Source organism: Halichoeres trimaculatus, unplaced genomic scaffold (genome assembly GCF_033239565.1).
Source record: "Halichoeres trimaculatus isolate MK-OKI-2021-1 unplaced genomic scaffold, fHalTri1.1 fHalTri1_scaffold_18, whole genome shotgun sequence".
NCBI lineage: Eukaryota > Metazoa > Chordata > Actinopteri > Labriformes > Labridae > Halichoeres > Halichoeres trimaculatus.
Window position 1 is genome coordinate 24,563,321 of NW_027437196.1, and position 15,161 is coordinate 24,578,481.

At 43.8% G+C, this 15,161-nt stretch overlaps 1 protein-coding gene across 2 annotated transcripts in view; it reads left to right on the forward strand.

Annotated features, from left to right (window-relative positions):
* nrp1a (neuropilin 1a) overlaps window positions 1-15,161 on the forward strand; it is an 89,396-nt gene that overhangs the window by 41,887 nt on the left and 32,348 nt on the right. For both annotated transcript variants that reach the window (XM_074693317.1, XM_074693318.1), the window contains exon 7: window positions 2,834-3,000. In XM_074693317.1, coding sequence (XP_074549418.1) covers window positions 2,834-3,000 — 167 coding nt within the window. The remainder of the gene's footprint in view (window positions 1-2,833; window positions 3,001-15,161) is intronic.

The window sequence follows — 15,161 nt, forward strand, 5'->3', positions numbered from 1 at the left end:
ACCCGTGATAAGCAAATTCCTTCATTAACATGAGTTGCTGCGTCTTACATCACCAACCAAGACGTATCCAAGATGGAGAAAATCCCCAAACTTTGTCTGCACAGCTTTAGACTTGTACCACTTAAATCATTCATAATCCCTTTATGCATAATACACGCTGGATTTTCTCGCCTCGGTGAGAGGAAGGGTACGCTCTTGCTGAAAGCTACTGATGAGAGGTGATAAGGTGATGAAAGGAGGCTTTGTGTTTTATTCTTCCCCCGTTCCTCCTGCTCTAATTCTCTCCAATAACTCCCATCACCCGCCGAGCCGCCCTCGCTATCTTGCTGGGCTATCAGCCCGCCTTTGGTCGGTAACCCACAAAATCAGATAGCGTTTCAAGCGGCAGACATATGCCTTTTTTTCCTTTTTGTTGATCGCGATCGTGTAATCTAGATGTACTGAGAACAAAAGTTTGACAAGAACGGGCATACGTCTCAAAAAGAGTCGCCAACGAGAGTGGAGAGGTGTGAGACAGTTTTCTCAGCCTCACACTGAGACGATGACGCACTCAAACCTACGAGCGAGCTTCCAGTAACTCTGTGAGGCACAAACACACACTGACCCAGTGACTGAGGTGTGTGCAGTGTGGCAGATGGGGAGACCATCTGTGTTAGCTCGTAGGCAGTAGACGCAAAACAGTTCCACGCTGCCCTACGAGGGACTGTGTGTGTGTGTATGTGTGTGTTTCTCTGCACACACAGAAACATGAGTGCAATTTTGGGCATGGGACCATATGTTAAAGCAGAGTTAAGACCAGCAGGTAACTGTTCTGGACCAAAGACTGCTTTAAAAAGATTATGTAGCCACTCTCAAGTCATCCATAAATCCTGTTCACACTTACTGAAAACTCCTCTCATTAAATTTTGTCATTTCGAGTCTGCTGTTGCTTTAGTGTCCAGAACAAAAAGTAGGGACAAGAAGATATGCTATTTCAATTTTTGGGGTGCTGATTCAATTCAAATTGCAATTCTTCGATATTTATGATTCTTGCGATTTTTGGTCTGCTTAAACACAAGACCATGCGAAACAGTTAAATGACTATGATAATGTCTATTTATCAACCAAACTTTATTTGTATGGCACTTTTCATACAGGACTTTGTAATCCAATTGTTTTACAAAAAAATAATTAAATAAATAAATAAATGAATAAATAAAATGAAACAACAAGAACTTGAATAAAAAGCAGAAAAGCACATAATTGAAAAAAAAAAAAAAGAAAGAAAGAGAACATAAGACCCCCACTATCCCCCTCTCCCCAAACCACATTTAATACACACACACACACACACACACACACACACACACACACACACACACACACATACATACACACACACACACACACACACACACACACACACACACACACACACACACACACACACACACACACACACAAAGACATAAAAAGGAAATTCTGATAGACAACAGAGTTAGAATTAGAGGACTGGGGAAATGCCATCTTGAATTAAAATAAGGAGACACAGGAGCTAAAACTAAAATAGTAATTTATTTATTAAAAACAAATAAATAAATAAAAGTAAAAAAAATACTTGAGAATACTAGAGGGTAAAATAAGTACATGTGTAAATAGATACATAGAAAAATAATAATATAACAATATAAAATAAAAGTTGGATAAAAAATATATTAAAATGAGAAAGTGTAACATCAGGTGCATAGTAAAATCAGCTAAACTAGGATAATAAAAGGAATAAAATAATAATAAATACAATGAGCTAAAAGCCAGATTAAAAAGGAAAGTCTTGTGTTTTCTCTTAAAAATATGAACAGTACAGACTAAATCAGGAGCCATATTTTCCCATAAAATGCACATTGAGTCAGAGAGAAACATTTCACTCCCTGCTGGAGGAAAGTGGTAACTTTTTTCCAGTCTAGTTTATGAACAAAAACTGAAATAAAAAAATTGAATCTGGAAAAAAAAAATCTTTTTTTTTTTGCCGAACAAAAAATCCCAATATATTGTTAAACATTTCTTTACCCATCCCTAACAAAAAGTTAGAACACCTTAAAAAATGAGAGTAAAAAGACGACGTGTGCCTCTCCATACCTCTGTTTTGTTATGAAGACATCATGTGACCCCTGCCCTGACCAAAAGGTCACACCATTCATTTAGAGTGTTGTTTAGGCCTTGTCCACAGTGCTGTCAGCGTGTCTGACCTCTCAGGGTTACAGGGACTGACCGTGTCCTGACCCAGCTGAGCATTTTACCACAAAGCCAAGGATGCCTCAAAACGGTTGCCCCATGTCAGCACAAACAAGGATCCCCCTCCTCCTATGGGTGGTTTGGCCATTAAGTGTGATATACGGCCCCAAAACACAGATACTAACCACACCTAAACTCCCCCAAGAGACCCAGTCAGGGGAAAAGTCACAATGTGCAAAAAAGATAAACTGCCCACTGGGAGATAGGGAAATGAAACCCGTTGGTGGAAGGAATAACCACGGGGAAAGTCACTTTAACGCCTAATACTGATGTAAACTTAGCCCACACTGAATGTTTTATGAAGACATTTCTACGTCTTAATGGGAACACTTCCATCCTCCTTCCATTAAAAAACTGGAGAGAGAAACAGAAAGGATTTAGTGAAGCGTCGCTGATGTGCCGTTACTTTCCAGCCAGCAGCGCTGAGTGCCTGTCGTGTGGTGTCCCCTTCCCCAGAGACCAGTCCTGGTTCTTGGGAATGAAAGTACAATCTAGGGAAACTTAGGTGCTTCCAGTAGTCTGAACTTTACATTTTCCCTCTCCTTTTTCTTTCCTCCTTCAGACTTTGACTGCAGTGACCCTTTGGGAATGGAATCAGGGGAGATAACATCGGACCAGATCGCGGCTTCATCCCACTACAACCCCAGCTGGTCCCAGGAGCGCTCCAGACTCAACTACTACGAGAATGCATGGACGCCGGCTGAGGACTCAAACAAAGAGTGGATACAGGTAAGGCATTATTCCCTCTATCACAAAGAGATAGACCAGAGCAGAGATCGTTTGAGAGGAAACTATGGTTGCAGGAACAGGTGCCATGCTTCCTGCTGTGTGTTTTTGGAGGTGAGTCACAGTCTGAGGGTGTGTGCTGTAAGGGACTCCTGCCAGCTTGAGCACAGTAGGAGTGTTCTGTGTTTGTCCTTCAGTCTCTGGAGGTACAGAGTCCCCATAATGCTTTGACGAGACTCAACAATTTTGATGATGAATGTCCGTTGTCCTGATGGCCCTCCGGGGCAGCTGAGTCCACACCTCACAAAAATTGTCTATGTCCACGCTCTCTGTCACTGTCTACCTATCAGTGTGTTTTTCCTCTCTCCCCCGTCTCCCTGTCCTACCTGATAACTTTCCCTTTCCTCGATAACAGCGCCTGCCTCAAGGGATGCTGGGATTTAGTCCAGGCATCCTGCCTAGCCTCACACAAACACACACACACTGGAACACACAAACAGGCTTTGTCATATTTTTCTTTCTGTCAGCTTATCTGAACAAAGTGATCATGGCCCGCTGGGGGAACTTTATGTGAAAAGATTAAGGATTTAGTTCTCCCATTCCCAGATGGGGATAAGTCACATATCCTAAGTCCACTCACAAACCCCCCAGTGCCAGCACCACAGCAGCACTACCAGATGCATTTGGAGCATGTTTGATTTATTAACTGAAAGCTTCAAGGCCTTGTAAATGCCTGGACTGTTTTCTTTCTCTGCTGTGATTTTTTCACAAGCTTTGCTTCATTGCTGAAAAGTTTGGCCTCCACATATTCCTCAAGGGATGAATAATAGAGCTGACCCGTAGCCAAATATTTGCTTGGAGAGGGCCATAAGCAAGCTTTCCTTTTATACTGCAATGAAAATATTATCCTGAGGGATGCTGTTGCTCCTTTAGAATAATTGAATCAGAGTTTGATTATGAATGTGTGCAAGCATTTGCACAATCTCCCACGGTTGTGTGTGGATGTGTGAGTTCCTTGCCTGACTGGGGTCTGTGCTGTCCTGCAGAGAAACCAGTATGTGTCGAAGTGGATTAGCAGGGAACATGGCCTCTTTTACTACTCTCTTGGTAGAAAGTCGATTGCATTTCAGCTTTTAGTCTGGCTGTACGAGCAATGAATTGGAAGAAAAGCTTGATTTAAGGCGCGGTCATACTGGCCATCCATACCATGCTGTGCTCAAGCCTGATTGGCACCCGCAGCTCCATTCCTGCACTGACCACCTGCGGTCACACTACGCCAGTATGAACCAGACATAGAGGCCGTTGACACAACAATTGTTTTAGGGTGAAATGCAAAAGTTTAGTTGCATTTTAGCCTCCCGTTTACATAGAAATGGAAACTTTTGAAAACAGCCTCCAAAGTGGATTTGTTCTGGAAAGCTGCCTTGCAAACAGTAAGCCAACGTTTTCAGTGGAAATGATGATGTCACACTCCACTTCATGCTTACAACAGTACAGCAGGACTATTGTTACGATTGTTGTGGACTATCGTGTTGTGCTTTTGCTGTTCAATCTGCTGAATCTGCAGACTGTCCTTCAACAAGATGTGCAACTGTTGTTCCACTTCTGCAACTAGCATTCACCAACACACCTAATGATCGGCCCAACCCTAAGTCAGCTGCTTTTGGTGACTCTACGTCACCAAAGCAGCTTCTGGACAAGACAGGTGTAGCACCAACTACAGGCCTGGCATGCTCACTACAGCATTTTTCAGCCCCCCAGAGTTTCCGTGTAAATGCAAATATCTTTCACTGCATTTAAGCTTTTTCGGGTGAAACATTGTCCTGTAAACGGGGCCTTGAGGCGTCTGTTTACAAGAAGCACAATCTCATCAGGGTCAGCACAAAGGGAAACGTGCGAACATGGCTACAACTTTAGTTACTTTTTGGCTTGTGTCAAGTCTTTTTGGTTCGGAGCTGCCATTGTTTAAATGATTGTCAAGAGGAGCGGTGTCAGCGATTATGGGTCACAGATGATGATGCCCTTGTTGTGTACCCATGCTTGTGCTTTTGCATAAAGTGTACCGTGCCAAAGCACACCTTTTCAAAGTGTGCAAAAGCAGAGAAGTGTACCATGCCTAAGTACGGTACACTTAAACTCACTCTGGCCAAACATTCTGGTTTTTGGGGTTGAAGCGTGCTAAGACACGGTACAGATGGTCACTGTGACCATGCCCTTAATCTATATTGCACTGGGATTCGTACTTATAGGCCACTGTGCTTTGTGCTAACTTGAAGGTAGCTGCTAGCTAGAGTGTTTCAATAAGAAAGTGCAGCTCAAGTGGTGATTGTCAGTTTCTACATTCAAGGAGAAATTTCATGCATATTTTGCACCAAGGTTATTAAAGGCAAATATGTTTGAGAGAAATCAACTGAATCTCTAACAATAACTCGAAATAGACTCCAGAAGCCATGAAAAGAGGAACACTGCAGCTAAGAAGCTCTGCAGCCAACCAACATTGAGTTGTTACAGCAGCATGTGATAAAAACACACAAGCAAACAATCAAACAGCTGAGATCAGGGCACTTTGCTTACATGTGAGGCTCTGCATAGATTCAATGTACGCGTATAAATCAGCTGTTACTCAATCCTTTACATGTGTGCCTTTGTCAGCGGAAATTACAAGTGATCACAATGATTTGTTGCCACTCGAGACTGCGCCTGCCGCAGTATTGATCATATTGAAGATTTGATTTAGCAGTATAATCTGGATGTGCTCTAATGGGCGTGCTGTTTTCCCAATACTAATCAGATCAAAAGATTGAACGGGGCTCCTCTGATTTGTAATTTCAAACTCGGTGAAGGAGTGAAGTCTGTGGTTACCACATAATTTATGTTTTCTGAGAAGTGCGATGCACTTGTGCCGCGCTCTCGGAGCAGAAGCCCAATTATCACAAGTGGTATTAAAGAGAAGAATTCTTCATTTCTCTTTCATTAAGCCCGTCCATGCTGCTGCAACAAGCTCAGGCCCCCTCGCGGCACGTACAAATCATCTCAGTGTGCCGTCAGATGCATAGTAATCAATTCATTATTTATTTCATTATCGTACCCCGACTGCAGTTGGAGGCAGACAGTTTTATTATTCATGACAGGCGGCCTTTTGATTCCTGGGCATTTTTTTTCCTTTGCTCTGCTTTCCCTCTTTTCCTGCAAAACATAATCCAGATTTGTCATCCATTTTAATTCTGCCTCATTCTGATGCATGCAGAGGGAGGAGGGCAAGATGCGGGGCCGTGTGTTCTTCTCTGGGTAATTAGATTGGTGTGGTGTGGTTGGGCGTTCAGTGCTGGGTGAGCCAGGCCATTAATCAGCCCTTTGGTGTCCACAGAGATGGACAGATGTCCTTTGAGGGGGTTTTTGGCTTGAGGAGGGAATAAAGAAAGTGGCAATAATCCTTCAAAACAGGCCTTCATTTCATTTTCTACTTCTTCCTTTCAAACCACTTCTCTCTGTATCTTCTTCCCTCCGTCCCTTCATTCCTCTTGAAATTCAGCTCTACAGATCTACATCAAGGAAGATTGAGATTTCTGCATACGATCTGCCTGTGTGAGCCGTGGATTCTTTGAAGGATAAGAGGATGAACAGCGGGGTATCTGCAGAAGGTTGCAGCAAAAATAAATTAGGATACCCCTGCAGACTTCCGAGCTTATAGCCTGATCCTTTGCTTCATGTAGTCAGAGCGGTTTTTACCTGCAGTGATCAGGAGGACGCTGCATCTGCCTTAGGTGCATTAAAGTGTGGCTTTAAAAAACGATCCAAATGGACTTTCTGAGTCTGCGTTAAAGTCTCATTTTGCTTTAATTTGCATATCAGAAGATGCACTTCAAAGATGACACAGGGGGTGTATTATTAGTGATACTGCATGTTTCGTGGCACTAGGATCCCCCCCCTTAAAAAATCATCAATCAGCCCTGCAAACTATGGCTTTACTGTGTGTAAATTGAACTGATCAATGGATTTGGAGTTCTGATCACTTTAACGTTTCATTATTTTTAATTTCAAAACAGTTTTTAAGTCCATGTCCATTTCACACTCCAAAACACCACTCTGTCGACGTTTGTGATGCAGCTTCATGCTGACATCAGTCTGACCAGCTGCACCTGTATGCTTAGCTCGAGTGGTAGCTCAGACATGGGCATGCAGGTAGCAATAATTCCATGTCTAAATCGCTAATGATTGATGATGAGGATAATGAATGTGTTGAAACAGGCAGCCTTTGTCAAAACTTAAAACAGAATCTATCGATATCTTGAAATAACCATCGAACACTTTGTGAGGGAAAGCATGCACATCATGGGCTGCTGTGCTATGACCTGAAAGTGACAGTTCCTCGCATACTGCATCAGGGGAAAACGTTGGGAAGCTGACAAAGCATAAAAAGTCTTTGTCATATCTGCATGGAAAGGATGCGACAGCTTCTTAGAGTCACCACAATATGTGGAGAAGAAAAAGAAGCCAGGATCTCTGTCAGGCAGCTACCATTGATCTCACACACACACACATGAATAATTTACACAGTCTTGGATGAAACCCAACTGTCAATACCTGAAAGCCTCTTTATTGAGTATCTCATAATGGAAATATACTGTACATGTTATCCTATACACTCCTTTTTTATCCTTCTGGGCCTGAGTGGATTTTTCTCTTCATATCTATAATTTAGCTTCATTGGCTCCTGCCATTATCCTCAATCTACTTGCCAGGAAGCATTATCCCTGATTACTTTATCAGTATTTATGTATTTATCAGCCTGTATATGAGTCTGATTGCCTAAATTGTTTAATCACAGGGGGAGATAGCGAGTCCCTGAACCCTCGTCATGACAGAAGCGCTTAAATCGTGCTCGTCTGATGGATGTGAGAACCAAACATGGGAATCACATCAGTGTTTGTTTACACGGTATGTTCCTTTATCTGCAGATTGTGGTGCTAATCCCAGGGCAGAGTTGGGTATTTACAGAGGAACTTGTCACCAGTTTTCATAGAAGTCAAAACTTTGAGCAAACAGCGCTGTGAAACATGGACCACTTAGCAAAGATAACAGGTTGAGTTCCACCGACTAAAGACCACTAATTGCACACTTCCTTGATGTAAACACTGTTTCTGGCCACCAGTGTTTATCTTTACTGCAGCCGGGAGTGTAGAGACTAACACTAATGCTAAACAAGCACACTCTGCTGTATCCTGTTTTCCTTTTCAACCAAATGTGCTTTCAATTAGCCCAGGTCAGCAGGTTGTAGAAATGCCCCCTTCATCGCCATTGTCTCCCTCCACACTTCTGTCCCAGTTCCAGGGCTTACCACTGTGCAGAGCGATGAGTAATTAAAATATGGACCGGTAATTAACAGCAGCTTCTCAGTTTATGAAGTCTAGAGGAGAGCAGAAAGGAGCGTCGGCTGGCCTGTGGCCGCCAGTGAGATCATCATCGTGTCGTACAAATGGAAACAATGGACGCTGTCTGTGCCTCACTGCTCCAGGCCTGACGCTCAATTGTAAAATCAATGAAGAGACAGAGACCCACACTCAAGTGGAGCTGCCTAAAAGTGGGACTAGAAATCGAAACGTGAAGTACGGCATGATGTAATGACAGGAAACAGAGTTGCATAAGAAAAGAGAGACAAAGACTCAGCTCAGCTGTAATCAGAGTCATTTTCAGAGACGCACAGCAACTTGAGAGTCACTAAAGTGTCATCCACAGCTGTTTATCCTGGGACTGGATCATCAAGCTGCATCCAGACATGACATACCTTCAGGTCACCATCCTGCTCCTCCTGATCACTGTTTCTTCGTTTCATAATCGTTACTCACAGCCTAACAGACGGTTAGTCATCTGTGCTGCAAGTATGGGAATGACCCTGGAGTTAATGTCTGGCGATGATTCAGGAGGAAGAGGAAACGTGAAACATGACTGCTCGCTTCCTCTCCCAGCTGTGACCGAAGCCTTTGAATGTGAAACAAAACAAAGCAAACACTTCACACACAACACACCACACATTTTATTCAGCTGTCGTCCAACCAGAACATCCCTCTTTAGCCCCTAAAACAGATGATGGCCACATGGGAAGACCTGCATAATTTAACACCACCAAAAAAAGGTATCGTAGGGCTAAAAATAACCTGTAATTCTGTCAGGTGAATATAGTGATGAATGGAAGGTCGTGAGTGGAGCTCGTAGGTCCTGCAGCATTTCACTGATACAATTTTCATGAAAGGAGAATTAATTACACTTTCAGGTAATGGAGCTATTCCAACTAAGCTTCCGTTTCCAGAAGACTGCAGGTGAAATTTGGCGGACAGATAAGTGAAAGCTGGTGAAGAAATCAGTGTCTATTAACAGCTATCTGAGAGCGCATGTAGAAACTGTAGCTGGGGCATAAATCAGAAATTGGAAACAATCTGGTTATTGATTTATAACCAGAGAAGTATTGCTGTTTGTTTGCTACAGAAAAAGCCCTGAAGGAGTTAAAAATGATGAACACATTTTGGAGCTTAGCTGCTAACAGATTAACCAATAGCACCTTCATGTTAAATAAAAGGCTAACAGAGACTAAGCTCTGTGGTGCAACAGCAACAATGCAGGAATAATGGATGATTATTAATTTTGTGGGTTTATTGATAAAGGGTTAGTTTATAACTGTTCTATGATACTGGACAGACAGTTAATGCTAACGAAATAAGGAAAACGAGATGGAAAAAAAAATTCATTGACTTAAATAAAAAGAAGCTTAACAATATAAAGTTAACTAAATTAAACTTTATTGTGACTTAACAAAGCTAAATAAAGTTAAATTAAATTAAAGAGAAAATTTCGTTATATTTTTGTATTTGTCAGTCTGTCTCAAACATAAACTCATTATTTTGTTTTTCACAATCAGCCCAGTGGCCAGACATAATAACTCTGATTGACACATCTTATTATTTAATAGTTGGAGGATGGTTGTTCATCTGACCTTGGTGAATACATTTTGAAAACAAAGTGATGCTTTTTCTGGCATTTTTGAATCTTGGCCCTGATAACTACCCAATATCACAAAGACGTGAACTAACACTGAAAGAAATAAAACAAAACTAAAACTAAGGGTTTTTTTGTTTTTTTGTTTTTTTTAATTAAGGAATACTAAACCAAAAAATGAGAAGCAAACTGAAACTGAAAACAAACAGTCAAAATGAAAGAGAAAAAAAAAAAAAATTTTAAATGCAAAACTACAATAACATTGGCTAACAGTGTGCCTAATGGCTCTATATGACTTAACGCACAAGATAAATGGCAAAAAAGAACAAAACAACATCTATCTATTTTGTATGTTAAAACCAGCCCATTCCAGTCCAACAAATCAATTGCAGATCAATAGAGATAAACAGAAAGTAACCAGACCAGTAAAAGTGAAGCCTATGCAGAAGTGCTAAAAGTCGGTTTCATTGAGAACCCGCTTGAGGCTGGCTGCAAAAAGACCGGAAGTCATGTGTACACCCAGCCATAAAAACTGACTTATACAGCATTAAAAACATATTTACAGTCTGGTTCAAAAACGGCTTGGGTCTAAAACGCTGATTTCACTATCAGCACACACTGTACAGTGAGTGACTTTTTTTTTATCTCTGCGGTTTAGAAGTTATTAAGATCATTTGATTTTCCAATCAGAGGCACAGCTCAGGTCACGTGACCATGAGGTGCCCTGTAGCTTCTCCAAGAAAAACTCACAGCTGGGGTCATAGCGAATGTGGCTGTGTCCATGGATTGGCTTCATTTCACAGTGTCAGGAACAGATTGGTGATGTCTTGGAGGCTACATCCATGTTTCATACAGTTTATGAAAAAGACATCCAACTTAAGCTATCAAAAGCTTTGGGCAGAAGCCCCAACATAAAACACATCCTACAGAATACCACAAGTGAGACAGCAAACAGCACAGTTGTTCTTTTACACTTAGTTTCACGTTAAGTGTAAACATTTATTCTATTATCACATAACTACTTATGTTAGCACGCAGGAGTTAATGCTACTAAAGCTACAAAGTTTCCCCTCCTGCACACTGACTACATGTCATGTGAGTGAAAAATACAGTAGGTATATCTAAGACAAGTCTGAATGAGCCTTAGTGGTTTTGGTCTCATAGTCTCACTTTAATACAAGTCAAGCAAATAAGTTCATTTGGGAACAAGGATTTTGCCGGGGTTATTAAACTAAAAAAAGTAGCTTGATTAGTGTCAAGTTATCGCAAATAGTAATCAACCACTTCCACTGTGACTAAAGGACATGTCAGGACCTATTTATGGTCAGAACAGCAACAATGTCACTGATTGGCTGATACAGGGCTCCCCAGACATGACTGAACTACAATGCACTCTGCTCTCCTTCTCTGGTCACTTACACCAGGGAAGAGCTCATAAACATTGGCCTGACATCTGGTACAATTTTTCCACCGGTTTTCACTGAACCAGGGAACTTTACAGATGTTTTGGTCGGAGGAGCAGCAGCTCTGTATGGAGTTTACAGAAGACGCCGGCGCGGGAAGCGAGCAGGCGCGCTCGTGAAACTGAGGCAGCGGGGATTACGCACTGCGCTCCCGTCTATCCACCTGGCCAACGTCCGCTCTCTGTCAAACAAGATGGATGAACTGCTGCTCCTCAACAGGATAAACTCAGACTTTGGCAGATCCGCCGCCCTGTGTTTCACTGAAACTTGGCTCAGTGAACACATCCCCGACAGCGCTCTACATCTGCCCGGCTTCCAGCTCCTGCGCGCGGACCGCGTAACGGAGCTCTCAGGGAAGACGAGGGGAGGCGGAACATGCTTTTATATTAACGAAGGTTGGTGTACAGATGTCACAGTGTTGAAGAGGACATGTAGCCCCCAGTTGGAATCCTTTTTCATAAACTGTCGCCCGTTTTATTCACCGCGGGAGTTCTCCTCGTTTGTGCTGGTCAGTGTTTACATTCCACCTCAGGCGTGCGTAACAGAGGCGCAGCAGCAGCTCGCCGACCAGATCACAGACGTGGAGAGGAAGCATCCAGACTCCCTGCTCATCATTTTAGGGGATTTTAACAGAGCAAACCTCAGCCATGAACTCCGAAAATACAGACAGCACGTCACGTGTCCCACCAGGGACGCGAACATTCTCGACCATTGCTACACCACAATAAAGGACTCATATCGCTCTGTTTCCCGTGCAGCTTTAGGACTCTCTGATCACTGTCTGATCCACCTTATTCCTACCTACAGGCAGAAATTAAAATCTGCAAAGCCTGTAGTGAAGTCAGTGAAGAAGTGGACGGATGAGTCAAGGCAGGAGCTCCAGGCCTGTTTTGACTGCACAGATTGGAGCGTCTTTGAAGCTGCAGCCACAGACATTCATGGACTTTGTGACACTGTGACATCTTACATCAGTTTCTGTGAGGACCTGTGTGTGCAAACCAAGACCTTTCGCACATACAGCAACAATAAACCTTGGTTTACTGGGAAACTGAGGCAGCTTCGCCAGGCCAAGGAGGAGGCCTACAGAAGTGGGGACAGGCTCCTGTACAAGCAGGCCAGGAACACACTGACAAAGGAGATCAGAGCAGCTAAGAGGAGCTACTCTGAGAAGCTGAGAAGACAATTCTCAGCTAACGATCCTGCGTCGGTGTGGAGGGGCCTTCAGGAGGCCGTCAACTACAAAAGACCATCCCCCCACCCTGTGGAGAACCCTCATCTGGCTGAGGAGCTGAATCTGTTTTACACCAGGTTTGAAACAGACTCCTTCACACCCCCCACTCATCCCATCAACAAAAGACTACCTGCCCCCCTGGACAGCTCCCCCCCCTCTGCAACCCCACCCGTACTGACGATCCGTGAAGAGGATGTGTGCCAGCAGTTCCAGAGACAAAAGATCAAGAAGGCTCCAGGACCTGATGGTGTCTCCCCCTCATGTCTGAGGGCCTGCGCGGACCAGCTGGCCCCCATCTTCACCCGGATCTTCAACAGATCTCTGGAGCTGTGTGAGGTGCCCTCCTGCTTCAAACGCTCCACCATCATCCCAGTCCCAAAGAAACCCTCCATAACAGGACTGAATGACTACAGGCCCGTCGCCCTGACTTCTGTAGTCATGAAGTCTTTTGAACGCCTGGTGCTGAGTTACCTGAAGGACATCACAGGACCCCTGCTGGACCCCCTGCAGTTTGCCTACCGGGCAAACAGGTCAGCTGAGGATGCAGTCAACATGGGACTGCATTACATCCTACAGCACCTGGACTCTGCAGGGACGTACGTGAGGATCCTGTTTGTGGACTTCAGCTCGGCATTCAACACCATCATCCCTGACATCCTCCACCACAAGCTCTCCCACCTCTCTGTGCCACCCCCCACCTGTCAGTGGATCTCCAGCTTCCTGACTGGCAGGACCCAGCAGGTGAGGCTGGGGTCCATCACATCCAGCACACGGACAGTCAACACCGGCGCCCCCCAGGGGTGTGTGCTCTCCCCACTGCTCTTCTCCCTCTACACTAATGACTGCACCTCAAGGGACCCCTCTGTGAAACTCCTGAAGTTTGCGGACGACACCACCATCATTGGTCTCATCCAGGATGGTGACGAGGCCGCTTACAGACAGGAGGTGGAACAGCTGGTCCTCTGGTGTGGTCAGAACCACCTGGAGCTGAACCCGCTCAAGACTGTGGAGATGACAGTGGACTTTAGGAGAAACCCCCCTCCTCCGCCCCCCCTCACCATTCTGAACAACACCGTGTCTACTGTGGACTCCTTCCGGTTCCTGGGATCCACCATCTCCCGGGATCTGAAGTGGACCTCCCACATAGACTCCATCAGGAAGAAGGCACAGCAGAGGTTGTACTTCCTCAGACAGCTCAGGAAGTTCAACCTGCCCCAGGACCTGCTCATCATCTTCTACACCTCCATCATTCAGTCTGTCCTGTGCTCTTCCATCTCGGTTTGGTTTTCCTCAGCCTCCAAACACGACAGGCACAGACTGCAACGAACTGTCAGGGCTGCAGAAAAAATCATCGGAGTCAGCCTGCCCTCCATCCAGGACTTGTACAGGTCCAGGACCAGGAAGCGGGCTGGCAACATCTCTGCAGACCCTTCACACCCCGGACACAAACTGTTTAAACTGCTCCCCTCTGGTCGGCGTTACAGAGCTCTGTGCGTCAAGACGTCCAGACACAGGAACAGTTTCTTCCCCCAGGCCGTCACTCTGATGAACACTTAACCTGCTTTAAAAACAACTCATATACCTCATGTACAGCCACAGTCTCTCTGTTTCTGTTTCTATTGCACATTCCTCTTCCATTCCCTGTTGCAAGTTGCACATTTTTTTATGACATTTATTCAGTGCACTATTTTTCCTAACTTAAATTGTGTATATATTTTTGTATTTACTCTGTGCAGAGTTCTTTATTTAATATTGTAATAATTATTATTCTTTTTCTACTACTTAAACTCTATTTTTCTACTCTTGTTAATTCTATCCACATTTGTACTGAGAGAGTGCAGTTTAAACCGGAGTCAAGTTCCTTGTATTCTTGAAAATACTTGGCCAATAAAGGTGATTCTGATTCTGATTCTGATTCTGATTCTGATAAAACACTTAAGTCCTCCGTAACAGTAGACGTCTGGTTCATTTGCCAAGTCCACTCACATGTCTGATGTTGCTTTAAGACTGTAAACAAAGACGAGTGTGAAGGGGAAGTCCTGAGAAAGATATTTATCGCCCCTGGGAGGCTAAGTAGCTGTCAAACATTAGCAGATGAGACCCCAGATTGAGGGATAATGTATTTTGGCAGATCTTTTTAGCTGCACAGAAGAGTAGCCATGTGCGAGTGGTTTCTAAAAAGTGTTTTTTTTTTGTTTTTCTCACGATACAAACCTTGTGATTATATTTTGTGCACAATAAGGTGACTAGAGGCTCATTCTATACCCTCCTTTGAGATCCATAAAGCGTTTCCTGCGGTTGTTTCCAGGACGTGGATCAGTGTGTATGTTTACCAGCTGCTCTTTGACGTTTGAACACAGAGGAGTGCTCCCTCTATTCTCACCCTCGGCATTTCTCTTGTTGCTGTTTTTTTTTTTTTTTTTTTTTTGGAGGGAAAACGAATAAACCCATTCCCCAGAGGCCTCAGTTATTCACTCAGC